Source organism: Mobula hypostoma, chromosome 8 (genome assembly GCF_963921235.1).
Source record: "Mobula hypostoma chromosome 8, sMobHyp1.1, whole genome shotgun sequence".
Taxonomy (NCBI): Eukaryota; Metazoa; Chordata; class Chondrichthyes; order Myliobatiformes; family Myliobatidae; genus Mobula; species Mobula hypostoma.
The window spans coordinates 111,151,805-111,178,660 of NC_086104.1; the positions used below are offsets into that span (position 1 = coordinate 111,151,805).

The 26,856-nt window shown below is 44.8% G+C and overlaps 1 protein-coding gene across 2 annotated transcripts in view; it reads left to right on the top strand.

Annotated features, from left to right (window-relative positions):
- Positions 1–19,412, top strand: part of LOC134350845 (endoplasmic reticulum membrane-associated RNA degradation protein-like) — a 74,568-nt gene extending 55,156 nt beyond the window's left edge. Inside the window, exons 15-18 of one of the 2 annotated variants that reach the window (XM_063056612.1) lie at positions 13,284–13,424; positions 14,961–15,179; positions 17,077–17,190; positions 18,919–19,412. In XM_063056612.1, coding sequence (XP_062912682.1) covers positions 13,284–13,424; positions 14,961–15,179; positions 17,077–17,190; positions 18,919–19,096 — 652 coding nt within the window. In that variant the 3' untranslated portion in view covers positions 19,097–19,412. The remainder of the gene's footprint in view (positions 1–13,283; positions 13,425–14,960; positions 15,180–17,076; positions 17,191–18,918) is intronic. The other variant, XM_063056613.1, reaches the window with a different exon arrangement.
- Positions 19,413–26,856: the final 7,444 nt, after the last annotated feature.

Below are 26,856 nucleotides of genomic sequence, written 5' to 3' on the forward strand. Positions count from 1 at the left end.
TCATGTTTGACCAATCTATTGGAGTTTTTCGAGGAGGTTACCAGGAAAGTGGATGAAGGGAAGGCAGTAGATATTGTCTACAAGGACTTCAGTAAGGCCTTTGACAAGGTCCCGCATGGGAGGTTAGTTAGGAAAATTCACTCGCTAGGTATACATGGGGAGGTGGTAAATTGTGTTAGACATTGGCTCAATGGAAGAAGCGAAAGAGTGGTAGTAGAGAATTGCTTCTCCGAGTGGAGGCCTGTGACTAGTGGTGTGCCACAGGGATCAGTGCTGGGTCCATTGTTATTTGTGTAAGGGGGTTTCGATTTTTATGTTATTGCGGAGGCTAATTAAAATGGCGTCTTTGTTATGTTAATCTGGGGAATGCGGCTTTGTTGTCTTAAACGCTGAGAAAGTTTGTGCTAGCAGCTTGTTGTGGTTTAGACGGTGATAAGAAATACGTTATTAACCAATTGGGATAGTTGTTATGGTTTTGGTGTATTTGAAGATACCGTATGCGCGGGGTTTTGGGGCAGAAGGCGGGAGAGCGAGACAGAGGATAGACTAGGTGCTGTGATGTCCGCTAACGGGGTCGGACCCCGAGCGGGACGTTCGGCAAGGGGACGGAGACGGACTCGTGTGGAGCGTCTGGTCGACCACCGTTGTTGGTCCCAGGCGGCCGGTCGAGGTGGTCTGAGGGGGTCGCAGGGTGAAGAAGAAGGTTCTTGAGCTCCAACGGTTTTTGTGCACGAAGAGATTGAACTTTGATAAGTGTGGCACCTTTTATTTTCCTTTTATATTTTATTCTCTCTTAATTATATAGTTCCAGTAATATGTATAAACTGTATATCATTTAATTGTATCTGGTGTATTGTCTGTTATTTGGGTGGGGTGGGGTACCTCACACAGCATCCACACAAACGAATTACCCAGTTTGGCGGGGCCGAGGCTGTTTCCTTAGACGACAGCGAGCCCAGCGACCCTGAGGGTGGCCAGGGGGGCTACATTGTGGCTGCTTTGTCTGGGATACTTGAGTCTGTTGGTATGCTCTGTGGGTGCCCTGTTTAAATCTGTAATGTGTGTCTCTGTGGGTTATTTGCTGGTTATTGCTGTATGCATGGTAGGTGAGGTCTTTGTTCGAGTTCAGGCTGGCATTGACGAGTTGGAGGTGGCACTCGGGGCTGCCCATGCAGTTGGGAGAGAGAGGAAAGAGTGGCCTGATTTGGAGGTAGAGTCTGTGAATAAATGTTCTAGCTCTGGCAGGCTCTGCCTGGCACTTGGGATAGTGTCCACCGCAAGAGGGGCGGAGGCGTGTGAGACGTGGGCGGAGCGGATCTCTCAGTTGTTAGATGAGTGGCAGTGCTCGTTTGAGGGAGAGTGACAGGGATTGGTTGAAAGTTTGAGTAGGCGGGCCGGTGACGGTGTTAGAGCTGTCAGGTTCACTTACACCGTAGTGACAGCTGTCAGTTATTTGAAAGAGGGGGGAAAGTTTTCAGTGTGTCCTCTCTAATTAGGAGGGCGGCTAAATTGCTTGTAGTGCCGGGGGATCATTTCAGGGGATCAGTTGTTCAGCTGATCAGAGAGGGATCGAGAAACTTAGTGGAGGCCCAGTGGGGGAAAGGCTTGGGGTCTCTGGGGAAGCACGTTCCCAGCAATGTACCACTGAACTTCCGCAAGGAAAAGACCCTATTCCTGAAGGCTTAGAGGAGCCAAGCCCCAGGGTGTCGCTATGGATAGAGGGAAGTGATGCTAAAGCCATCCTCGACCCCGGGGCACAGATCAAGTTGTTGTACAGTTCGTTTTACAACCGGTGTCTGAAGCATTTATCCTTGACAACCGCAAGGGCACCGGAGACTTTGGGTACTGGTGGCAGTAGTTATCCAGAAGACGATGATTAGTTAATGACCCTGGAGTTCATGGGGGCATTGTCTGGGCACCCAGCGTGTCGAGTTGCTTCTGAGGACGTGTGTAGCAGCCTTGAGCCGGTACTGAATTTAAACGAGACCCGGCGGTGGTACGGCTTGGGAAAAGTAGCTGAGGGTGAGACCCGCTTAGTAGATGCTCCGAACTACCACGAGGGAGGGGAGTTGACCGCTGAAGACACCTCAGTGAGAGAGAGGTCGCGGCAACTGGACCCTGGCGGCGTGGAAGATGAAGGCAGCGTGTGTGTGGATTATACGATGTGGTTTAATGTGCTGCATCTGAGGGGTGGATGTTGCCAGATCCTGAGTGCGGCTGTTGAGCTGAAGGTGGCCTTTACTAGTACCCCAGGATTCTTCCGATCCGAAAAGATGCCCAAGGGCATATCCGGAGCCCCTGCATCCTTCTCGCGGGGCATGAGGAAGACCATGGGGGAAGTGAAGGTGTGTGGAGTTTTGACGTATGTGGATGACCGCCTAGAGCTTGGATTCGCCTGGGGGGACTATGAGGCGAGGCGAGTGGCTGAGCCCGGGCAACCAAAGCGAAGTGTCAAATGTGGAGGAGTTTTTGGCCGGAGGAGTTTGGTGCAATGTGAGGAAAATGACCTGACATACCAGTTGAACTTCCTGGTGTTGGGACAGACGGTGGTGGACCAGGGGATAAAAACCCGGGTCGTCAATCTGAATGAGACCCGGGGAAGAGAGGGGATTTGCACCGCACTGCGGTCATGTACTGATGAATTAATCCAGCGAGAAGAAACAATGACCCACCTTCGAAGGGATCAGCAGAAACTCAAGACGTCGATTCAGAACAGATTGGAAGACTTGCAAGTTGGGGAAGATCATGAAAGTGTTCTGACTGTCAACAGAAAACCCGAGAGCCCAGGGAGGGGAGTTTGATTACACTCCCGAGGAGGTAAAGAAATGGAGGGCAGATCTCGGAAAAGGGAGGCGGACGCTTGAACGGAACCTGAAGATGACTATCGCGAGTTTAAATGAAGTGGAAAAACTGAAAGTTGACCTGGAAGACGTCCTCAGGAAGAAACAACCAGAGGCTGAACATTCTTTAACTGCTGCTTTTCAGGTCAGGGAGGAAGAAGCTGGTGGGGTAACTGCGTCCCAGATTGAGATGGCCGGGAACCCTGAGTCAGAACTGCGGAGGCTGTGGCGAGAGTTGAAGGAGTCTCCGAAGAAGCTGACGTCTCGACTGCAGGAGGCTGAAGGGGTAGCCCCGGCCAAATGTTTCAGTTTGGAGAAACTTAAACAGCAGCTACCGATCGAGGGAATGAGGAAGGATACGGATTCGAAGGATGATGTGCTGCACATGTGGAACATGCTGCCTTTCGCTAACTTCCCCATGATTGAGGAAGAGACCTTTGGCCCTTCTCCCACTGAGTCAGGTGTAGTGGGGAGGGCTAGCTGTGGGCAGTCTGAGTTGCGGCAGGATTGGGAAGGAGGAGAGGCGGGGCCCTGGACACAGGACAGGGGGCTCCGAGCTGTAGTGGTGGTCTGAGTGAGAGAGGAGTTGGCAAGCAGGCCCGAGGTATCCCTAGTAGTGTCTGAGCCTTTTGGGTTTAGGTGAGGGGGTATGGAGGTCTCAGAGGGTTAAGAAGCTCCCAGATAGGTTGGTCTATGTAGCGCCCGTGGGACGGGAGTAAGGTCCTCTGTTTGGGGAGCACTGTCACTGTGTGTATCTGTGTATGTGTGTGTTGTGTGTCTGTAGGACTGGTTGGCGAGTTATTTAGAAGTCATGAGGACATGACTTTATTTGGTGGGGGGAGAGTGTAAGGGGGTTTCGATTTTTATGTTACTGCGGAGGCTAATTAAAATGGCGTCTTTGTTATGTTAATCTGGGGAATGCGGCTTTGTTGTCTTAAACGCTGAGAAAGTTTGCGCTAGCAGCTTGTTGTGGTTTAGAGGGTGATAAGAAATACGTTATTAACCAATTGGGATAGTTGTTATGGTTTTGGTGTATTTGAAGATGCTGTATGCGTGGGGTTTTGGGGGAGAAGGCGGGAGAGCGAGACAGAGGATGGACGAGGTGCTGTGAGTCCGCTAACGGGGTCGGACCCCAAGCAGGAGACGGAGACGGACTCGTGTGGAGCGTCTGGTCGACCACCATTGTTGGTCCCAGGCGGTCGGTCGAGGTGGTCCGAGGGGTCGCAGTGTAAAGAAGAAGGTCCTTGAGCTCCAACGGGTTTTTTTTGTGCACGAAGAGATTGAACTTTGATAAGTGTAGCGCCTTTTATTTTCCTTTTATATTTTATTCTCTTTTAATTATATAGTTCCAGTAATATGTATAAACTGTATATCATTTAATTGTATCTGGTGTATTGTCTGTTATTTGGGTGGGGTGGAGTACCTCACACGGCATCCACACAAACTAATTACCCAGTTTGGCGGGGCCAAGGCTGTTTCCCTAGACGACAGCGAGCCAAGCGACCCTGAGGGTGGCCGGGGGGCTACATTTGTCATCTATATCAATGATCTGGATGATAATGTGGTAAATTGGATCAGTAAATTTGCTGATGATACAAAGATTGGAGGTGTAGTAGACAGTGAGGAAGGTTTTCAGAGCCTGCAGAGGGACTTGGACCAGCTGGAAAAATGGGCTGAAAAATGGCAGGTGGAGTTTAATACAGACAAGTGTGAGGTATTGCACGTTGGTAGGACAAACCAAGGTAGAACATACAGGGTTAATGGTAAGGCACTGAGGAGTGCAGTAGAACAGAGGGATCTTGGGAATACAGGTACAAAATTCCCTAAAAGTGGCGTCACAGGTAGATAGGGTCGTAAAGAGAGCTTTTGGTACATTGGCCTTTATTAATCAAAGTATTGAGTATAAGAGCTGGAATGTTATGATGAGGTTGTATAAGGCATTGGTGAGGCCGAATCTGGAGTATTGTGTTCAGTTTTGGTCACCAAATTACAGGAAGGATATAAATAAGGTTGAAAGAGTGCAGAGAAGATTTACAAGGATGTTGCTGGGACTTGAGAAACTCAGTTACAGAGAAAGGTTGAATAGGTTAGGACTTTATTCCCTGGAGCGTAGAAGAATGAGGGGAGATTTGATAGAGGTATATAAAATTATGATGGGTATAGATAGAGTGAATGCAAGCAGGCTTTTTCCACTGAGGCAAGGGGAGAAAAAAACCAGAGGACATGGGTTAAGGGTGAGGGGGGAAAAGTTTAAAGGGAACATTAGGGGGGGCTTCTTCACACAGAGAGTGGTAGGAGTATGGAATGAGCTGCCAGACGAGGTGGTAAATGCGGGTTCTTTTTTAACATTTAAGAATAAATTGGACAGATACTTGGATGGGAGGTGTATGGAGGGATATGGTCCATGTGCAGGTCAGTGGGACTAGGCAGACAATGGTTTGGCACAGCCAAGAAGGGCCAAGAGGCCTGTTTCTGTGCTGTAGTTTCTATGGTTTCTATGAACTAGAGTGCAGAAGACAACAAATTGTGTAAATGCAAATATAAACCAATAGCAAAAAGTAATGAGTTCAAGAGTCTTTAAAGTGAAATCATTGGTTGTGGAACCATCTCAATGGATGGGCAAGTAATAATTAATAATACTCAGAACATGAGTTGTCGAGTCCTTGGAAGTAGGTTGTGGCTGTTCACTATTGGGGTGTGTGAATTTATCCATGCTGGTTCGGGGGCTTGATGGTTAAGGGGTAAAAACTGTTCCTGAACCCGGTGGTATGGGAAATTAAAGCTTAGTAACTTCACGTTGCTGCTGAAAGGTTATAACCAGGCTGGTAAGCGCCTGGTGTAGCTGAATTGTGGCGACAAGGGAAGTGACATGTTTGATTCTTGACCTGCGCTGGGCTTGTTGATTTTCACACTCTTGCAGTACGGTAGTTTCATTGCTTTCCATAAGATCATAAGACAAAGGAGCATTATTAGGCCATCTGGCCCATCATTGCTGATTTATTATCCCCCTAAACCCCACTCAACTGCCTTCTCTCCATAACCTTTAATGCCTGTACTTTCAGGGGGTAGAGCAGGGAGGGGAGATTTACTGTCCAGCTAACCTCTGAGGAGGAGGGTGTGGGATAGTAGTTATTGGGCAAGATCATTTATTTTGTTGTGACCCTGATATTCAGTTTGGCGCACAGAGGATGGACTCTTCATTCTTTACTCACCAGATAGCTCTATTGAATGGTTCTTAGCTGCTAATTTCACCCAGACCACTGGTGACCTCGCCTTTCCTGACCTAATGTAACTGGTGTCTAATAAGATCATAAGACATAGGAGCAGAATTAGGCCATTTGGCTATCGAGTTTGCTCTGCCATTCAATCATGGCTGATCCTTTTCTCCCCTCCTCAGCCCCACTCCCCAGCCTTCTCCCCATAACTTTTGCTGCTGTGTCCAATCAAGAATCTATCGAACTCTGCCTTAAATACACCCAATGACCTGGCCTCCACAGCTGCCTATGGTAACAGATTCCACAAGTTCACCACCCTCGGCTAAAGAAATTTCTCTGCATCTCTGTTTTAAATTGATGCCACTCTATCCTGAGGCTGTGCCCTCTTATCCTAGGCTCTCCCACCATAGGGAGCATCTTTTCCACATCTACTCTGTCTAGGCCTTTCAGCATTCGAAAGGTTCCAATGAGATCCTCCCTCATTCTTCTAAATTCCAGTGAGTACAGACCTAGAGCCATCAAACATTCCTCATATGGTAACCCTTTCCTTCCTAGAATCATGTGAACCTCCTCTGAAGCCTTTCTACTGCCAGCACACCTTTTCTTAGATGAGGAGCCCAGAACTGTTCACAGTACTCAAGGTGAGACCTCACCAGTGGCTCAGCATCACATTCCTGCTCTTGTATTCTAGACCTCTTGAATGCTAGCATTGCATTTGCCTTCCTTACCACTGACTGTACCTGCAAATTAACCTTCAGGGTGTTCTGCACAAGGACTCCCAAGTCCCTTTGCATCTCAGATTTTTGGATTTTCTCCGTTTAGAAGATAGTCTACACTTTTTTTCTACTACCAAAGTGCATGATCATGCATTATCCAACATTGAATTTCACTTGTCACTTTCTTGCCCATTCTCCTAATCTGTTTTAAATCCTTCTGCAGCTTACCTATTTCCGCAACGCTACCTGCCCATCCACCAATCTTTGTATCATCAGCAAACTTGGCAACAACGCCATCTATTCTATCATCTAAATCATTGATATACAGCATAAAAAGCAGTCCCAACACCAATCCCAGCAGAACACGACTAGCAGCCAACCTGAAAAGGATCCTTTGATTACCATTCGCTGTCTCTTACCAATCAGACAATCTCTTACCAACCATGCCAGTAAATTTTCTGTAATACCATGCCTCTTGGCGGGATACTTGGTAGTGTGGAGGAGCAGAGGGATCTGGGAGTACATGTCTACAGATCCCTGAAAGTTGCCTCACAGGTAGATATTGTAGTTAAGAAAGCTTATGGGGTGTTAGCTTTCATAAGTCGAGGGATAGAGTTTAAGAGTTGCGATGTAATGATGCAGCTCTATAAAACTCTGGTTAGGCCACACTTGGAGTACTGTGTCCAGTTCTGGTCGCCTCACTATAGAAAGAATGTGGAAGCATTGAAAAGGGTACAGAGGAGATTTACCAGGATGCTGCCTGGTTTAGAGTATGGATTGTGATCAGAGATTAAGGGAGCTAGGGCTTTACTCTTTGGAGAGAAGGAAGATGAGAGGAGACATGATAGAGGTGTACAAGATATTAAGAGGAATAGATAGAGTGGATAGCCAGCACCTCTGCCCCAGGACACCACTGCTTAATACAAGAGGACATGGCTTTAAGGTAAGGGGTGGGAAGTTCAAGGGGAATATTAGAGGAAGGTTTTTTTACTCAGAGAGTGGTTGGTGCGTGGAATGCACTGCCTGAGTCAGTGGTGGAGGCAGATACACTAGTGAAATTTAAGAGACTACTAGAGAGGTATATGGAGGAATTTAAGGTGGGGGCTTATATGGGAGGCAGGGTTTGAGGGTCAGCACAACATTGTGGGCTGAAGGGCCTGTAATGTGCTGTACTATTCTATGTTCTATGTTAACTTGGTAAGCAGCCTCATGTGTGACACCTTGTCAAAGGCCTTCTGAAGGTTCAAGTATACAACATCCACTGCATCCCCTTTATCTATCCTACTTGAAATCTCCTCAAAGAATTACAACAGGTCCATCAGGCAAGATTTCCCCTTTATGAAACCGTGCTAATTTTGTCATATCTTGTCCTGCGTCTCCAAGTACTCCATAACCTCATCCTTAACAATTGACTCCAACATCTTTCCAACCACTGAGTTCAGGCTAACTGGTCTATAATTGCCTTTCTGCTGCCTTCCTCCTTTCTTAAAGACGTTTGTAATTTTCCAGTCCTCTGGCACCATACCACAGTCTAATGGTTTTTGAAAGATCATTACTAATGCCTCCACAATCTACAAAGCTACCTCTTTCAGAACCCTAGGGCGCAGTTCATCTGGTCCATGTGACTTGTGTACTCTTGGGTCTTTCAACTTTTTGAGCATCTTCTGCCTTGTAATTGTAACAGCACTCATTTATCTTCCTTCGCACCCTTCAACATCTGGCACACTGCTAGTGTCTTCCACAGTGAAGACTGATGCAAAATACTCACTTAGTTCATCTGCCATCTCCTTGTCCCCTGCTATTATTTCTCCTGCCTCATTTTCTACCGGTCCTATATCCATTCTCATCTTTCCTTTATTCTTTACATATTTGAAAAAGCTTTTACTGTCCACTTTGATATTGTTTGTTAGCTTGCTTTTATATTTCATCTTTTTCCTTCTTAATGATTCTTTTAGTTCCTCACTGTAGGGTTTTAAAGGCTTCCCAATCCTCTATCTTACCACTAATTTTTGCTTTGTATGCCCTTTCTTTTGCCTTTACATTAGCTTTGACTTCCCTTGTCAGCCATGGTCGTACTATTTTGCCATTTTGAGTATTTCTTTGTTTTTGGAATATATTTGTCCTGCATCTTCCTCATCTTTCCCAGAAACTCACACCATTGCTGCTCTGCTGTCATCCCTGCCAACATCTCCTTCCAATTTACTTTGGCCAACTCCTCTCTCATACCACTGTAATTTCTTTTATCAAAGGTTCAATTTAATGTCAGAGAAATGTATACAATATACATCCTGAAATTCCTTTTCTTCACAACCATCCACAAAAACAGAGGAGTGCCCCAAAGAATGAATGACAGTTAAATGTTAGAACCCCAAAGTCCTCCCAGCTCCCCCCTCCCACATAAGCAGCAGCAAAGCAACCACCCCCCACTAGCAAAAAAGCATCGGCGCCCCCCCCACCAAGCTCTCAAGCATGCAGCAAAGCATCAATAAAGACACAGACTTGCAGTACCCCAAAGATTACTCATTTCACCCAATATACCACAGGCTCTTCCCCCTCTCTCTCCCCCCATTCTCTCCCCCCCATCCCCGTCTCCCCCCCCCAAATAAGGTGTCCTCATTTCACAACGAGAGGGGAGACATAACAAACATCTCACTGATTAACAATGTTAAAAGTCTGTTGCGTCACTTTTTCTGAGCTCTGGGCCTAAAGATCTCAGGTCTCTGGCACGCAGCCAGCTTGCTGCTTTCGATCTTCCTTCTCTCACGACACTCCAATTTCCTGCAGAGGCACCAACCTTGAGTCTGCCCGCTTCAGGGCCATGAAATCCCGGAACCCTGAAGGTGTGCTAGTCTTCTAGGTTGCATCCTTGGTATATCAAGTAGCGGTCAGTCGTGAGACCCCGAGAGCAGTTCCCATTCCCGCAAAGAACCGGAGTCAGCGTGTAACTCCAGGTCAAAATCTTCAAAAGAACCCTGAAAGGGAAAAATAGAGATATTAAAGATAGAAATAGAGCTGTTTCCGAAGACTAGCCACATCCACTGAAATACTACTGCATCAGACTTTCTCCCTATCAAATTTCAAGTTGAATTCAATCATATTATGATCACTGCCTCCTAAGAGCTGTTTTTACCTTAAGCTCCCTAATCACCTCTGCTTCATTACATAACACCCAATCCAGTATAGCTGATCCCCTAATTGGCTCAACGACAAATTGCTCTGAAAAGCCATCTCATACACTATCAACAAACTCATTTTCCTGAGATGTATGTTGAAATCTTCCATGATTATCATAACACTGCCCATTTGACACACCATTTCTATTTCTTGTTGTAATCTGTGGTCCACATCCCAGCTACTGTTGGGTGGCCTGTTGTCTATAACTGCCATCAGGGTTGTTTTACCCTTGCAATTTCTTAACTCAACCCACAAGGATTCAACATCTTCCAATCCTATGTCTCATCTTCTCACTGATTTGATGCCATTCTTTACCAGTAGAGCCAAACCAACCCCTCTATTGACCTTGCTGTGTCCCTCTGATACAACGTGTAACCTTGGACATTTAGCTCCCAACTGCAGCCATCCTTCAGTCATTATTCAGTGATGGTCACAACATCATACCTGACAATCTGTAGTAGTTCAACAAGATCATCCACCTTATTTCTGATACTCCGTGCATTGAGATATAACACTTTGAGTGCTGTATCTGCTACCCTTTTTGATTCTGCATCCCTAACGCACTGATACTCACCCTGCTGGCTGCAATTATGTCCTATGATCTGCCTGCCCTTCCTGACAGTCTGATTGCAAGCTATCTTTACTTTTTTACCATCCGTCCTATCCTGAGTCCCTTCACTCCAGTTCCCACCCTCTGCCAAATTAGTTTAAACCCTCCCCAACAACTCTAACAAACCTGCCTGTAAGAACATTGGTTCCCCCACCCCCCTTGGGTTCAGATGCAACCCGTCACTTTTGTACAGGTCATACATCTCCCAGAAGAGATCCCAGTGATCCAAGAACCTGAAGCTCTGCCCCTGCACCAGCTTCTCAGCAATGCATTTATCTGCCACATCATCCTGTTTCTGCCCTCACTGGCGCGTGGCACAGGCAGCAATCCAGAAATTACTACCTTGTTGGTCCTGCTTCTCAGCTCTCTACCTAGCTCTCTAAATTCTCTTTTCAGGACCTCTTTGCTTTTCCTTCCTATGTCATTGGTACCAATATGTACCAAGACATCTGGCTCCTCCCCCTCCCTATCCAAAATATTGTGGGTGCGATCTGAGACATCCCTGACCCTGGCACCTGGGAGACAACATACCATCCGGGTGTCCCGTTCATGTCCACAGAATCTCTTGTCTGTTCCCCTCACAATTGAGTTCCCCTATCACTACCGCTTCCCTCTTCTCCCTCTTTCCCTTCTGCACCATGGATCTATGCTTAGTGCCAGTAACCGGTCTCCATGGCATTCCCCTGCGAGGTCATCCCCCACAATGGTAATAGTCACTTCTGGAACATTGAAATCTGGATCAGGTTCACAAAAATGATCCTGGGAATAAAAGGGTTACGTGTATGAAGGAGTGTTTGACAGTTCTGGGCCTGTATGCACTGGAGTTCAGAAGAATGAGGAGGGATCTCATTGAAACATATCCAATACTGAAAGGCCTAGATAAGAGTGGACATGGAGAGGATGTTTCCGAAAGTGGAGGGAGTCCATGACTAGAGAGCAGAGCCTCAGAATTGAAGGACGTCTGTTTAGAACAGAGATGAGGAATAAATTCTTTTTGCCAGCGGATGGTGCATTTGTGGAACTCATTGCCATAGCTGGCTGAGAAGGCCAAGTCATTTGGTGTATTTAAAGCGGAAATAATGGGTTCTTGATTTCAAGAGTTACAGGGAGAAGGCAGGAGAATAATAAATCAGCCATGATGGAATGGCAGAGCAGACTCTGGGCTGAATGGCCTAATTCTGCTCCTGTGTTTTATGGCTTTATGGATGCTGAATCAGGCTTCATTGAGGTTCCCACCATAGCTAAATGGACTGCTGATTGAGTAAGCTTGCATATTAGCAAGCTGGCCAAAATTTGTTATTGCCGGGGTTGGGATGCGTGGAGTAAGTGTCTGCAAAACCAAGGTTCACCAGATTTGATTCATGGAATGGTAGGTTGTCATTTGAGGAGATACAAGGTTGAGCAGACCTTTACTTCCTTTGCAAAATGCAGAGCTGATGTTCACCCCAGGTGTCACTGTCTCAAATAAGGGATAAGGGGTCAGCATTTCGTTACAAAGGTGACGTTTACTTGCTCATCCAGGGTGTGGTGAATCTTTGGTATGCTGCACCAACCGTAGACCATTCAGCCCATCGAGTCTGCCCCAGCATTCGTTCAATTCCTCTCAACCCTCTTCTTCTGCCTTCTCCCCATAATCTTTGACACCCTTGCTAATCAAGAACCTACCAATCTCTGCTTTAAATATACCCAAAGATTTGGCCTCCAGAGCAATCTGTGGCAATGAATTCCACAGATTCACCATCCTCTGGCCAAAGAAATTCCTCCTCATCTCTGTTCCAGATGGACATCCCTCTATTCTGAGGCTGTGCCCTCTGGTGGTTTATCCTCCCACTACTGGAACTATCCTCTCTATGTCCATTCTATCCAGGCCTTTCAATGTTCCTGATGAAGGGTCTCAGCATGAAACGTCGACTGTTTACTCTTTTCCGTAAGTGCTGCCTGGCCTGCTGGGCTCCTCCAGCGTTTTGTGGGTTTTCCTTTCAATATTCAGCATGTTTCACTAAGATTTCCCCTCATTATACTAAACTCCAGCAAGTGCAGGCCTAGAGCCATCAAATGTTCCTTAGATTTTTGTCTATTCAGAGAATCAATGCCTATGTGATTTGTGCAGGAAGATGGTGCTGAGGCTGGAAATTAACTATCATCTAACTCTGGTACAGCAAGTGCAAGGGGGTGAATAGGTAGTCTTTTCTTACATTATACAATACTGTATCCTTTGGAGAGGAGAGTAAAGTGGAGATGGAGAACAGACTCTCTATGCTTGGACAGATATGTAGGTAGGAAGGTTCCAGAGAGATGTGGGCCACATGTAGGCAAGTGGTACCAGCGCAGTAAAGCACCTTGGTCGGCCTGGATGAAATGGGATTAATTCCATGCTGCATGACTTCATAATAAACATTGTTATTGGAGGAAATAAGTATTACTATAAAAGTAGAATATGAAAAGTAACACACAAAATGCTGGAGGAACTCAGCAGGTCAGGCAGCATCTGTGGAGAGGAATAAACAGCCAATGTTTTGGGCTGAGGCTGTTCATCAGGATCTTTATTCCTCTTCATTGATGCTGCCTGACCTGTATATTTGCTCCTGCGTTTTGTATATGTTACTCTGGATTTTCAGCATCTGCAAACTTCTGTGTGTGTAGTGTATGCAAAGTGAATTGGTGGTAAAATTAGCAGGAAAGCTTACAGATTATAATGTTGATGTACCTTTCTTCCACCCCACATTAGTGACAGGTCTGAGTACTCAAGCCCAAGAGCTCAAGCTATTTCTGTCTGCCTTGTGAAGGAACTTGTTCCCTACGTAATAAAGCGGCTACGGCCAGTCTACGGTGAAGAACTGAATATGTCACAGTATTTGTTAGCTGAGGAGTAAGTATCCTGGGACTTGTTGGCAGTTTCGCTGTTATAAGATAGGCATAGAGTTAGGCCATTTGACCCATTGAGTCTGCTTCACTATTCCATCATGGCTGGTTATTATCCCTCTCAACCCCATTCTCCTGCCTTCTCCCTTTGACATCCTTACTAATTAAGAACCTATCCACCCACTAACTTGGCCTCCACAGCCGTCTGTAAAGGGGGTGAGTAATTATGCCATTAACTATTTTGTGTTTAATAATTGTCATAAACTTAGATCAATTTGTAGAAATTTGCTTTCACTTTGACACGAACGTATCTTTTCTGTTGATTAGTGTCAAAAAAGCCAAATTCAATCCACTGTGATTGAATGTTGTAAAACAATAAAACATGAAAACTCCCAACCCAGGGGGTGGTTAGGTGTGCGTGGATCATTTGGCTGTGTGAATTTGCTCCGCGGTTTTCCAATTCTGAACCTTGCACATTCCCATTCCCTACACCAGGCTGGCTACAACGGTCTATGTAACTGACTTAGTTTACAACTCTCTGCAGCTTATTTCAATCCTGTGCAGTAAACCCCCCCCCCCCCCGCCATACCAGATGATGATGCAGCCAGTTAGAATGCTCTCCGCGGTTCGTCTATAGAAATTTTCAAGTGTCTTTGGTGACATACCAAATCTCTTCAAACTCCTAATGTCGTGTCTTCTTTGTGGCTGCATTACTATTTAAATGGAGTAATACTGAAATATTGTACTATAGAAGGACCTGAGGTTCTTCAAACATAAAACTCAAAGGGCATTATGGTCTTTTGGGATGGCAAAATAGGACAACCTTGCGCTTCTGTTTATGTTCTTAATAGATCAGTCAGCTGCGTGAACTTGTTCTGCGGTTCTCGAGATCACAGTGGATTTGTATCTGAACTCTTTTTAATCCCATTCATTCCATATCCATTTAACACTTGGATTAAATTGAAAGAGAACTGCTTTGAGTTTTCATTATACTGAATCCCAGGCTTGTGTTTGAAATTCTTCATGGTCTTGCCTGTAACCCCTCCAACTCTACCACGCTCATATCTCTGAACATCTCCAATTCTGAGTCTTACACATTCCCATTCCCTACTCCAGGTTGGCTAAACAGGTCTTATCCCTAGAATCAACACACATGAAAATTGCTGGTGAGCGCAGCAGTCTAGGCAGCATCTATAGGAAGAGGCACAGTCGACATTTCAGGCTGAGATCCTTCGTCAGGACCAAGAATCCCTAGATAAGAATTCCGTATCCTTAGAATTCCCACTCTGAAACTCTCTGCTTTTCTTTTTCCTCCTCGTAAGGCACTTTTTTTTTAAACAAAAACAGCTACTTCCATTGACCAAATATTGGTCAACAGCACTGACACCATCTTACCTGTTCTACGTGAAACCTTGTCCAATAATCCTGGGGATGCTACAGTGTTAATGATACTATGCAAATGACAGTTCTTTATGTTATATCCTTCCGAAGCTCTTTGTGTTTAGCGCATTGTCTTTACTGAGAATGGTTCTTCCTACTACAGGCAACTTCACCTGGTAACTAAACTGCTGGGCAGCTCCATACGGACTTTGTACTGTCCTCGGACTGTTTTGGAAGTGGTTGCCCTGCTGCGGAAAATGGTCTCACAGTGCCTGACCGTTTCAGAGCAGGTGACGTGTGGTGCTGTGACTCGCCAGCAACTGTGGTTGAACAAATCTCTGCGCTCGCGCCAGAGGCAAAATTATCTCCGTATGTTGGGCAGGTGAGGGTTTCCTGTAAAATGCTTTATGTGCAAGCTGTGTGGGCATAGGGGATTAGTTCAGGTACTAATTGGTTCAGCACAACACTGTGGGCTGAAGGGCCTGTTCCTGTGCTGTGCTGTACTGTTCAGTGTCCGATGCTTTAAACTTGCAATTATCCAGCTGAGAAATTCAGAGGTCCCTTTCAAGAAGATGGAACCCCCTGGTCTCTAGTGTGTATTTGTATTTCATACATAGTCCAGCATCTGAATGAACTTCTGACAAAGCTACCATCTTGTTCGTTTCCCCGTTTCACAGAGTAATTTGCTATAATTTAACATTTTGATTTTTGCACCAGCACAGCAAGTTCTGACTGCTGTGACATTTCTGGTGAGATCACAACAGTCACAAATCACTCCCTAACTCTGCATATAAGGCTCTCCTTCTTGCCTCTGCAAAACGTGTGGTCATAATCTCCACTCAAGCGCCATCTGTCAACAACATAGAAACTAAGCTTTCTTTGTCTCTTTTTTTTCTATGATTAATATGCTGATGTTCTCCAGTAACTTCTCACTTTGATTTTTGCAAAAGCCTCAAGACCATGCCTCCAAGAAGACCACAACCTTGTTGCAGGGTTTGGAGGCCTGTGTGCCTCACTGACCCAGAGAGCTCTGTTGGCTGGAGACAGGGCTTTGTGCTTTAGCTCTTGGTAGGGTCACCCATGCCAAACAGGTGGAGGCCAGACAAAGTGATCCACCGGTCCTCCAGGTTCGGGGGTTCAGCTCAGGGCTAACGACCCAGACTGGTAAAACAAAATTGTTACGGAAACAGCAGGTCTGAGTGTGATGGTGTTCCTGAGTCTGCAGCTGGTACTTGCATGGCTGACTGTAGTGAAAACCGAGCTACTGACACGATGAAGGAAGTCCTGAACACTGTCAGAGATGGAGGACCTGCACCTGCACTGCTGATCTAAGCGCCAGACCATGGTTAACTTCATCAGCAAACTGATGTGTTGCATCTTAACCAAATGATAAGTGTAAAGCCTTATCATGTAATTGTTCTGGAAATTTAAACAACTCAGACATGCATACACAATTTACACACATCTGCTGACATCTTACTCAGTAAAATTGAGATTACTCAGGGCACAAATTAAGACTTAGCCATGAAACCGCAGTGGATGTTTATTTCAAGATAACCTGAATGTGCTGGTACTTCTAACTGAGCAACTTTAAAGAAATATACAATTCACTCCTTTTATTCAAAGTCCTTTTTTAAAATATATTCTCTCATGAGATGTTTGCTTTTCTGGTATAACCAGCATTTTAGACGTATCCCTTTTTTCCTTGAAGGGTGGTAGAAGAAATTATCTTTGAAATACTGCAGACGTAAGATATAGCAGCAGAAGTATGCCATTTGGCTCATCGAGTCTGCCCTGTCATTCCCTCAATGCTGATTTCTCATCTCTCTTTCAACCCCATTCTTCTGCCTTCTTCCTGTAACCTTTGATTCACTTACTAATCAAAAACCTATCAACCTTCGCTTTAATCGTACCCAATGAGGCATTGAATTCCACAGATTCACCACCCTCTGTCTGAAGAAATTCCTTGCTGTTCTAAAGGGATGTCCTATTCCAAGGCTGTACCCTCTGGTCCTAGAATATCCCATTATAGGAAACATCCTCTCCGTATCCACTCCATCTATTCAATAGATTTCAATGACATTTACCCCTCATTCTAAACTCCATCAAATGCTCCTCATACAAGTGCTACCATATTCATGTCCTCCAAGATATTGACCTAGCAACTCTGAAGATGCAGTAAAATTTGCAAGTTAGTTTGGTGTGAATGTAACGAATGTATGTGCTAAGTTATTGGTTGTGTTCAGTCAGACTTAATTACGTACTGTTTTATTTTACAGTGTTCAGTATTTGCACTCCATCTTCAGTTTAATCACTCTACTAGTAACTGTGGAACTGCTCAACACAAGGACAATAAGTGAAATAGATTCTTCTGAATGCCGCGTTTACTTGAAGTAAGTGCGTTGGTCTGTGTTTCAGGGTTGCTCTTCACTGATACGATGTTTCATAAAAGAAGTTGTGTATTTGTAGTCCTAATATTTTAATGACTTGTGTTGGAATGCAAACTGATGACTAGATATTGATACTCCCCTCTTCCCACCCCCTTCCCACTCACAGTCTACAATAGAAACCCCCCTCCCACACACACAAACAGAATCAGGTTTATCATCACTCACATGTCACAATTTTTTTTTGGCAGCAGCAATACATAAAATTACTATAGTGCTGTGTGAAAGTCTTAGACACCCTAGATACATATGATATGTCCATATATATCTCTCTATATCTATGACTTTTGCATAGTACTGTATAATGTGCTTTCTCCTTGAACTTGCTCAAGTGAAGCAAATCCCATCATAGTGTATTTATAGCACAGAAAGACACCTAGCTTTTCTTGCCTACCCCACTTTGGAAGAGCAGTCACGTTAGTCTCGCTCTCCTTATAGTCCTAGAAATGTCTTAAGTACGACCAAGTGATGATGAAGGAAAAATGGATGTCAGTGTGCAAGGGGTGTCATTTGGAGGGAAACTGGTGAACTGGTTTCCCAAATCTTCTTGGGGGGAAGAAGTCAATTTCCCCCTTTTACTGATAGCCATTCCCCTGCTCCCCGAGATGAGAGTGGTAAGGTGAGGAAAGACAGTCCATTATCTCTATACGCCTTAAAATGTTTAATTTTGGTCTCTGTGAGACATGAACTTCAGGTAGAGTGAGGAGACTTTCCTTGCAGGAGAATTTTACATGTAGCATGATTATGAAGAACTTCCTATTAGTGTCATTAACTGGATCAAAACTCTTCTTTACCTACCTGTCTTTACAAGAGGATCAGTATTAGTCATTATATTTATGACTATAAGATATCGGAGCAGAACTAGGCCCATTGAGTCACCTCTGTCATTTCATCGTGGTTGATCCAATTTTTCTCTCAGCCCCAATCTCCTGCCCCCCCCACCCCATCCCATATCCCTTCAAGCCCTGACCAATCAAAAATCTATCAACCACTGCCTTAAATGTACATAAAGACTTGGACTCCACAGTAACTGTGGCAAAGAATTCCACAGATTCACCACCCTCTGGCTAAAGAAATTCCCCCTCATCTCTGTCCTGAAAGGATGCTGCTCTATTCTGAGGCTGTGTCCTCAGTATTTTCTACTGCTTGGACCCTGAGCTTTAAACTTCCCTAGGTAAACTCCCTGCCTCCCACTCCCTTTGATACTACTCCTTGTGGAATATGTTGTATGAATAGTTGTGTGAAGTACTAAGGGGTACTTTATTATATGAAGGACCAATGGACATTTAAATGATGGTCTGGAGTATTCTGAACTGCCACAGCTACTGAGCAGGCAGAGTGACAGAGAGATACAGCCCTCCAGGTCCAAACTGACCATCAAGCACCCTCTTTTTACATGAACCATACCCCAAACTGTTTAACCTCCCCTCAGTGTCCAATCAAACTACTAGCTTAATGTTTTTGGGCTGGAGGGATCTGCAGCACCTGGAGGTGTCACAGGGAGAAGCTGCAGACTCAGCTTCATACCACTGCAGTCGGGATTGAACCGAACCCTGGTTGCTGGAGCTGGGAGACTTTGGCTGTACTTATTATCTCTACAACTCTATACATAATTTGACAGAATAAATCATTTTTACCTGTTTTTTGTAGTAAATCCTACTCTTGCACTTGCAGATTCTTGAAGTCTTTGTTGCAGTACACAGAAAATATGGTGACGTACACAAGCCCAGGGAAAAATAAATGGGAGGAAACCTGGGACCTGACTGAAAAGATGCAACAGAAAGTTAAAGAATTTTATAACAGATGGAATGATATCTCTGCAATGAGTGTGGCTGGGAATGCTTGGTCTTAATCCAACATATTTATGTACTTCTTAAAAAAAAACGAAGAATTTCAAACACAAGCCTGGGATTCTGCTGAAGGAATGGACCTTAGCTACATCTGTGGATGTGGGTTTACTTGTTACTTCTGTTACTATAAGATGATTGAATAGTTCCCTATAATGTACCTCATTATGATCCTGCACCTATTGTCTAACTGACTGAACTTTCTTTGTACCTGTTGCACTTTATTCTGCATTGTTATTGTTGTACCTTATTCTAGTTAAATGCACTGTGTAATTGATTTGTATAAACAGTATGCAAGACAAGCTTTCCAGTGTATCTCAGTACATTTGACAATAATGAACCAATTCTAGTTATGGATCAGATCTAGATCTTCTGGCCAACTTGCATTTGGTGATGATGGGTGTTACCTTACACCACGTCTTCGGCTGTCCGTCGATTTCGATGTTGACTGTGCTGAGAACACGCCTTGCACAGTAATAAGACAGACAGTGTCGTGTCCCACTATACAGACTCTCTGGGCTTCCAATTCTGATGCTAAGTGGTACACAGAGTGTAACAGACTTAGCGGATAAGGAAGCTGCCCCACAGTGACAACTAACTAGTCCAGTGATGCCATCCGTTGACCAGCACTCTGGTTCTTCAGCATGCCACCAAGGTAGCTGTACCATTGACCCTTTTGGATTCATCTGCCGCAGACACCATCAGACACCCTGCTGCCAGTGTCCTCGTTGGGTGCAGCCTTTGCCTGAAGAGGCATAACCTACAAAGTAGCAAAGGCATGCTTACCTCCTTGACTTGGCTAGCCATGATCCTACTACTAGATCTAGTCTCGTAGTATACCGATGGAACATCGCCTTCACGGCCAGGTTAGACCTGCCAGAGAACGAATCTCCCGCGTACTTCGCTGATGTTCGGCCAGTGTCACTCCTAATGGTGAGGCGCCAAGGTAGGATTTTGTAGGAGTACACAATAGACTATTGAAAGGAGCACAAAAATCCTTTCTCGATAGTTGCATGCTTTATCCCCTAAAATAAAGTTCTTTTTGCCAAGCAGAGTTCCACAGAAGGTACAGTATTCCAGCTTACTTGTAGTGGTAAATGGTCACTTGTAATAAAGAGGCCATCACATCACACACAGATGACTCTCCCACCTGGGATCAACAAGTGGGAATTTCCAGGGCATTGAATCTTTTGAGTCTATCCCAATAACCTGATCACTTAGCAAGAGGAGTGGATTATTACTGGAATTGCCTCATTGATATGGCTTGGATAACCTCAGAGGTTGTGGAGACCTTGGAACCTATTGGTATCTTTAAACAAAAAGAAGTTAATTTTGGGGAAATGGGATACGTAAAAATTACGTTGAATTAATCTTTTTTTTAAAATAAATTGGTGAAAATGATCATATTGTTTGGTAGAACATGAACGTGGTGGGTGTGTGGAACGCCCTGCCAGCCTGGTGGTAAAGGCAGAGACATTAGGGACATTTAAGGTGCTCTTGGATACGCACATGTTGATAGAACAATAGAGAGCTATATAGGAGCGAAGAGTTAGACTGGTTTTAGAGTAGTTTGCAAGGACTCTCTAGTGTCTCAGAGTGGTAACTGGTGGCATTGTAGATTGAGTAAGTCCTGTTCAAGACAAAATTTGTACATTCTGCAACCAGTGATGTACCCTTAATGTTACTGTCTGTTATATGCATTAATGATTTAGAGTTACGATTAGTAGGTTTACAGAAGACCAAAAGAATTGTTTGTCATGTAATCGGGTCATGGAATGATATTGATAAGGGACAAATTAAATTTAACCCCCAGAAGTGTGATGTGATGCATTTTGGGATGTCAAAGAAGGCAAAGAAATATACAATGAATGATAGGCCTTTGTAGTATTGAGGGACTAAAGGACCTTGGTGTATAAGCAAGTGGCAGCACAAGTAGATAGAGTAAAGAAGGCACTGTTTATTAGCTGGGGCATAAAATGTAAGAGAGTAGGGCAGCTATGGTATACAGTACAGGCTGAGTACCCCTTATCTGAAATGCTTGGGGCTAGAAGTGCTTCACATTTTGGAAGATACAAGGCGGTAGCTTAGGTTCGCCATTGTTTCCAATTCTGAATTTAGGTGCTACCAGTAAGCAATCTTTGTCTTATGCTTGTTCATCACACATAGATAACGATGCAGCCGTTTGCATGTTTTCATCAGCAATGATCTTAGCAATCTCATCAATTAATTCCTCTGATGCTTGGTGATCAGCAGACACTTCATCACCATAAATCTTTTAAAAAGTTAATGCATTTTCTTAAATTTGTGAAACAAACCTGCTGAATATTCTAATTACCTTTAATTTTCAGTGTGTCATGATAGATCTTTCCTTGTTTGATGATCAGCTTACCATTAAGTGGCATGGTCACTCCAGTGCTGACAAACTTCATCATTCACTACACAGTCGAGATTCTCATTTTTCACTTTATGTAGTGCCTTTCTATTTTTCATTAACTTGTTCATTACAAATATGAGCTTACTTCTTAGAACCGCCTGTGGTGTGTAGGTACCCAATGCCTTGTGGTATTTTCCATTTGTGATGCGCTCAACAACATTTGGGTGGCAAAAACAGGAAAACAAATTATTATCTGAATGGTGGCCGATTGGGAAAAGGGGAGGTGCAACGAGACCTGGGTGTCATTATACACCAGTCATTGAAAGTGGGCATGCAGGTACAGCAGACGGTGAAAAGGGCGAATGGTATGCTGGCATTTATAGCAAGAGGATTCGAGTACAGGAGCAGGGAGGCACTACTGCAGTTGTACAAGGCCTTGGTGAGACCACACCTAGAGTATTGTGTGCAGTTTTGGTCCCCTAATCTGAGGAAAGACATCCTTGCCATCGAGGGAGTACAAAGAAGGTTCACCAGATTGATTCCTGGGATGGCAGGACTTTCATATGATGAAAGACTGGATGAACTAGACTTATACTTGTTGGAATTTAGAAGATTGAGGGGTGATCTGATTGAAACGTATAAAATCCTAAAGGGATTGGACAGGCTAGATGCAGGAAGATTGTTCCCGATGTTGGGGAAGTCCAGAACGAGGGGGTCACAGTTTGAGGATAAAGGGGAAGCCTTTTAGGACCAAGATTAGGAAAAACTTCTTCACACAGAGAGTGGTGAATCTGTGGAATTCTCTGCCACAGCAAACTGTTGAGGCCAGTTCATTGGCTATATTTAAGAGGGGATATGGCCCTTGTGGCTAAAGGGATCAGGGGGTATGGAGGGAAGGCTGGTACAGGGTTCTGAGTTGGATGATCAACCATGATCATACTGAATGGCGGTGCAGGCTCGAATGGCCTACTCCACCTATTTTCTATGTTTTCTATTTTGGATTTTGGATAAGGGATGGCCACTTTATTAGGTACACCTGTACATCTGCTCATTAATGCAAATATCTAATCAGCCACTCATGTGGCAGCAACTCATTGCATAAAAGCATGCAGTCATGGTCAAGAGGTTTAGTAATTGTTTAGACCAAACATCAGAATGGGGAAGAAATGTGATCTTGGTGACTTTGACCGTGGAATGATTGTTGGTGCCAGATGGGGTGCTTTGAGGATCTCAGAAACTGCTGATCTTCTGGGATTTTCAAGCACAGCAGTCTCTAGAGTTTACAGAGAATGGTGCTAAAAACAAAAAATGCTTTGTGAGCAATAATGAGAGAGGTCAAAGGAGAATGACCAGACTGGTTCAAGCTGACAAGAAGGCAACAGTAACTCAGATATGCTCGCGTAACGACAGGATGTGCAGAAGAGCATCTCTGAATTCTGAACACTTTGAACCTTGAAGTGAGTGGGCTACAACAGCAGGAGGCACACTAGATTCTACTCCTGTGCCTAACAAAGTGGCCACTGAGCATATCTCTCTAGCAGTTTTATTTCAGATTTTCCTTTGGCAAAATTAAACAAAATATAAAGGGTCTCAGCCTGAAGCATCGACTTTTCATTCCTTTCCATAGATGCTGCCCGACCTGCTGAGTTCCTCTAGCATTGTGTATGTTAAACAAAATACGGCTTATTTATTTTCTTTGGAGCTGAGTTGGGATTGGATAGAGGTGTACATAATTATGTGAAGCATAGATAAAGGTAAGCTGTACTGAACATTTTTTCCCATGGCAGAGATGTCTATAACTAGAGGGCATAGGTTTAAGGGAAGGAGTGAGAGGTTTAGAGGAGAGAAAAAAAATAGTTCCTTTGATCCGGAGGGTGATTAGAGATCAAAACATACGACCATAGAGGGTGGTGGAAGCAGAGACTCCCAACATTTGACAAATGTTTAGAAAAACACTTGTATTGCCAAGACATAGAAGGCTACAGATTACATGTTTGTAAATGGGGTTAGTATAGCCAGTCCTGGCCCAACCACAGATTTCGCAGCCAAGAAAGCTCACTAGTGCTCTTCAGGAGGCTAAACAGATTTGATATGTCCCCACTGATCCATTAATGCACCATACAAAACAACCTGTCAGGATACATCATACACAAAATGCCTGAAGGCCAGGCAGGATCTACGGAAAAGAGTACAGTCGACATTTCGGGCCAATCTGGATGTATTACTGCTTGGTATGGCAACTGCTCTCCACGTGATCACAACAGACTTGTTCCAAATGAATAAATGTTCCATGTTTGTTCAAGAAGGGATGCTGGGATAATCCTGGAAACTTCAGACTGGCGAGTCCCACATCAGTGGTAGGGAAGTTACTGGAGAGAATTCTTAGCAATATGATTTGTGAGCACTTGGATAACCACGGCTAATTAGAGAGAGCCAGCTTTGCGCAGGAGATAAGGTGAGAGAGGGAAAAGGGAATGGTGAAGGATGCAGGGTGCATTACCAGAAGTTCTAGTAATTGATTTTCATGCCATGAAGTTGAAGGTTACCCAGACAGAACATAAGGTGTCGTTCCTCCAACCAAGTGGCCTCATCATGACAGTAGAGGAGCCCATTGATTGACATGTCGGAATGGGAATGGAGAGTGGAATTAAAATATGTGGCCATTGGGAGATTCTGCTTCTTCAGGCAGACAGAGTGGTCTCCCAATCTACGTCGGATCTCACAAATATACAGGAGGCCACACCGGGAGCACCGGACACAATAAATGATCCCAACAGACTCTCAGGCAAAGTGTCACCTCACCTGGAAGGACTGTTTCAGGCTCTGAATGGTAGTGAGGGAGAGGGTGTAGCATTTGTTTCGCTTGCAAGGATAAGTGCCAGGAGGGAAATCAGTCGGGAGGGACGAATGGACAAAGAAGTTGCATAGGGAGCGATACCTGCGGAAAGCAGAAAGTTGGGGGAGGGAATGATGTGCTTGATGGTTCCCTTCCACGGCCATCAAGCAGAACTTGTCCTCACTCTTAATAATTTATCTTTTGGTTCCTTCCATAGGCAATCACATGGGTCCCAGCTATGCCTACCTGTTGGCTATGTGAAACAATCTATGTTCCAAGCCTACACTGGTGTCTGTCACCCACTTATCCTGCGCTACATCGGCAACAGCATTGGTGCTGCTTCCTGCATCCATGCTGAACCTGTTGATTTCATTTACTTTGCCTCCAGCTTCCACCTTCCCTCAAACTTACATGGTCCATTTCCGACACCTCCCTCCCCTTTCTCGATCTCTCCATCTCAAGATCTCTGGAGACATCTACCGATGTCTGTTATAAAACCCCTGATTCTGACAGCTACCTGGACTATACCTCTTCCCACCCTGTTACTTGTAAAATACCCTTTTCTCATTTCCTCTGTCTCCATTGCATCTGCTCTCAGGATGAGGCTTTTCATTCCAGAATGTAGGAGATATCTTCCTTTTTCAAAGAAAGGGGCTTCCCTTCCTCAATCATCAACACTGCCCTCAACCGCTTTTCTTCCATTTCATGAACGTCTGCTCTCACCCCATCGTCCCGCAACCCTACCTGGGATGGGGTTCCTCTTGTCTTCACCTACCACTCCACTAGCTTCCATGTCCAGCACATAATTCTCTGTAACTTCCGCCATTTCCAGCAGGATCCCACCACCAAGCATATCTCCCCCCGCCCCCCCACTTTCTGCTATCCGCAAGGGTCGCTCCTTACATGACTCCCTTGTCCATTCGTCCCTCCCCACTGATCTCCCTCCTGGCAATTATCCTGGCAAGTGGAACAAGTGCTACACCTCCCCCTGCACCTTCTCCCTCACTACCATTCGGGGTCCCAAACAGTCCTTCCGGGTGAGGTGACACTTCACCTGTGAGTCTGTTGGGGTCATATACTGTGCCTGGCTCTCCCGGTGTGCCCTCCTGTATATCGGTGAGAACCAACGTAGATTAGGAGACTGCTTCGCCAAGCACCAATGCTTTGTCCACCAGAGGAAGCAGGGTCTCCCAGTGACCACCCATTTTAATTTCACTTTCCATTCCCATTCCGATATGTCAATCCATGGGCTTCTCTACTGTCACGATGAGGCCACACTTAGGTTGGAAAAACAGCACCTTATATTCCGTCTAGGTAGCCTCCAATCTGATGGCATGAATATTGATTTCTCAAACTTCTGTTAATGCCCCCACCCTCCCTTTCCTTCACCATTCCCTATCCTCTTTTCCCTCTCTCACCTTACCTCCTTGCCTGCCCATTGCCCCCCTCTGGTACTCCTCCCTTTTCTTTCTTCCATGGCCTTCTGTCCTATTCTATCAGATTCTCCCTTACCCAACCCTATAGCTCTTTCACCAATCAACTTCCCAACTCTTTACTTCCTCCCTCTCCCAGTTCCACCTATCACCTTGTGCTTCTCCCTCCCTTCCACCACCCACTTTTAAATCTACTGCTCATCTTTTTGTCTCCAGTCCTGCTGAAGGGTTTCAGCCCGAAACGTCGACTGTACTCTTTCCCATAGATGCTGCCTGGCCTGCTGAGTTCCTCCAGCATTTTGTGTGTGTTGCTTGTATAAATATTGATGGCAGTTAGTTGAGAAAGGTAAAAATAAAAGCCAATGTGTGGGTGCAGTTCAGTAAGGCTGACTGTGGATGGCAGTATAGGAAAAGATTCCCTTGGCATTGATAGTAGAGTGTGGGTCAGAATCAGAATAAGGTTTAATACCACTGGCGTATGTCATGAAATTTGTTGTTTTGCGGCAGCTGTATATTGAAATACATAATAATTTTAAAAACTAAGTTACGATAATAGGTTTATAGATATGTAAAAAGGAAAAGACTGGTAAAGACAAATGTAGGTCCCCTGCAGACAGAAACAGGTGAATTGATTATGGGGAGCAAGGACATGGCAGACCAATTGAATAATTACTTTGGTTCTGTCTTCACTAAGGAGGACATAAATAATCTTCCAGAAATAGTAAGGGACAGAGGGTCCAGTGAGATGGAGGAACTGAGGGAAATACATGTTAGTAGGGAAGTGGTGTTAGGTAAATTGAAGGGATTGAAGGCAGATAAATCCCCAGGGCCAGATGGTCTGCATCCTAGAGTGCTTAAGGAAGTAGCCCAAGAAATAGTGGATGCATTAGTGATAATTTTTCAAAACTCGTTAGATTCTGGACTAGTTCCTGAGGATTAGAGGGTGGCTAATGTAACCCCACTTTTTAAAAAAGAAGGGAGAGAGAAACCGGGGAATTATAGACCGGTTAGCCTAACGTCGGTGGTGGGGAAACTGCTGGAGTCAGTTATCAAGGATGTGATAACAGCACATTTGGAAAGCGGTGAAATGATCGGACAAAGTCAGCATGGATTTGTGAAAGG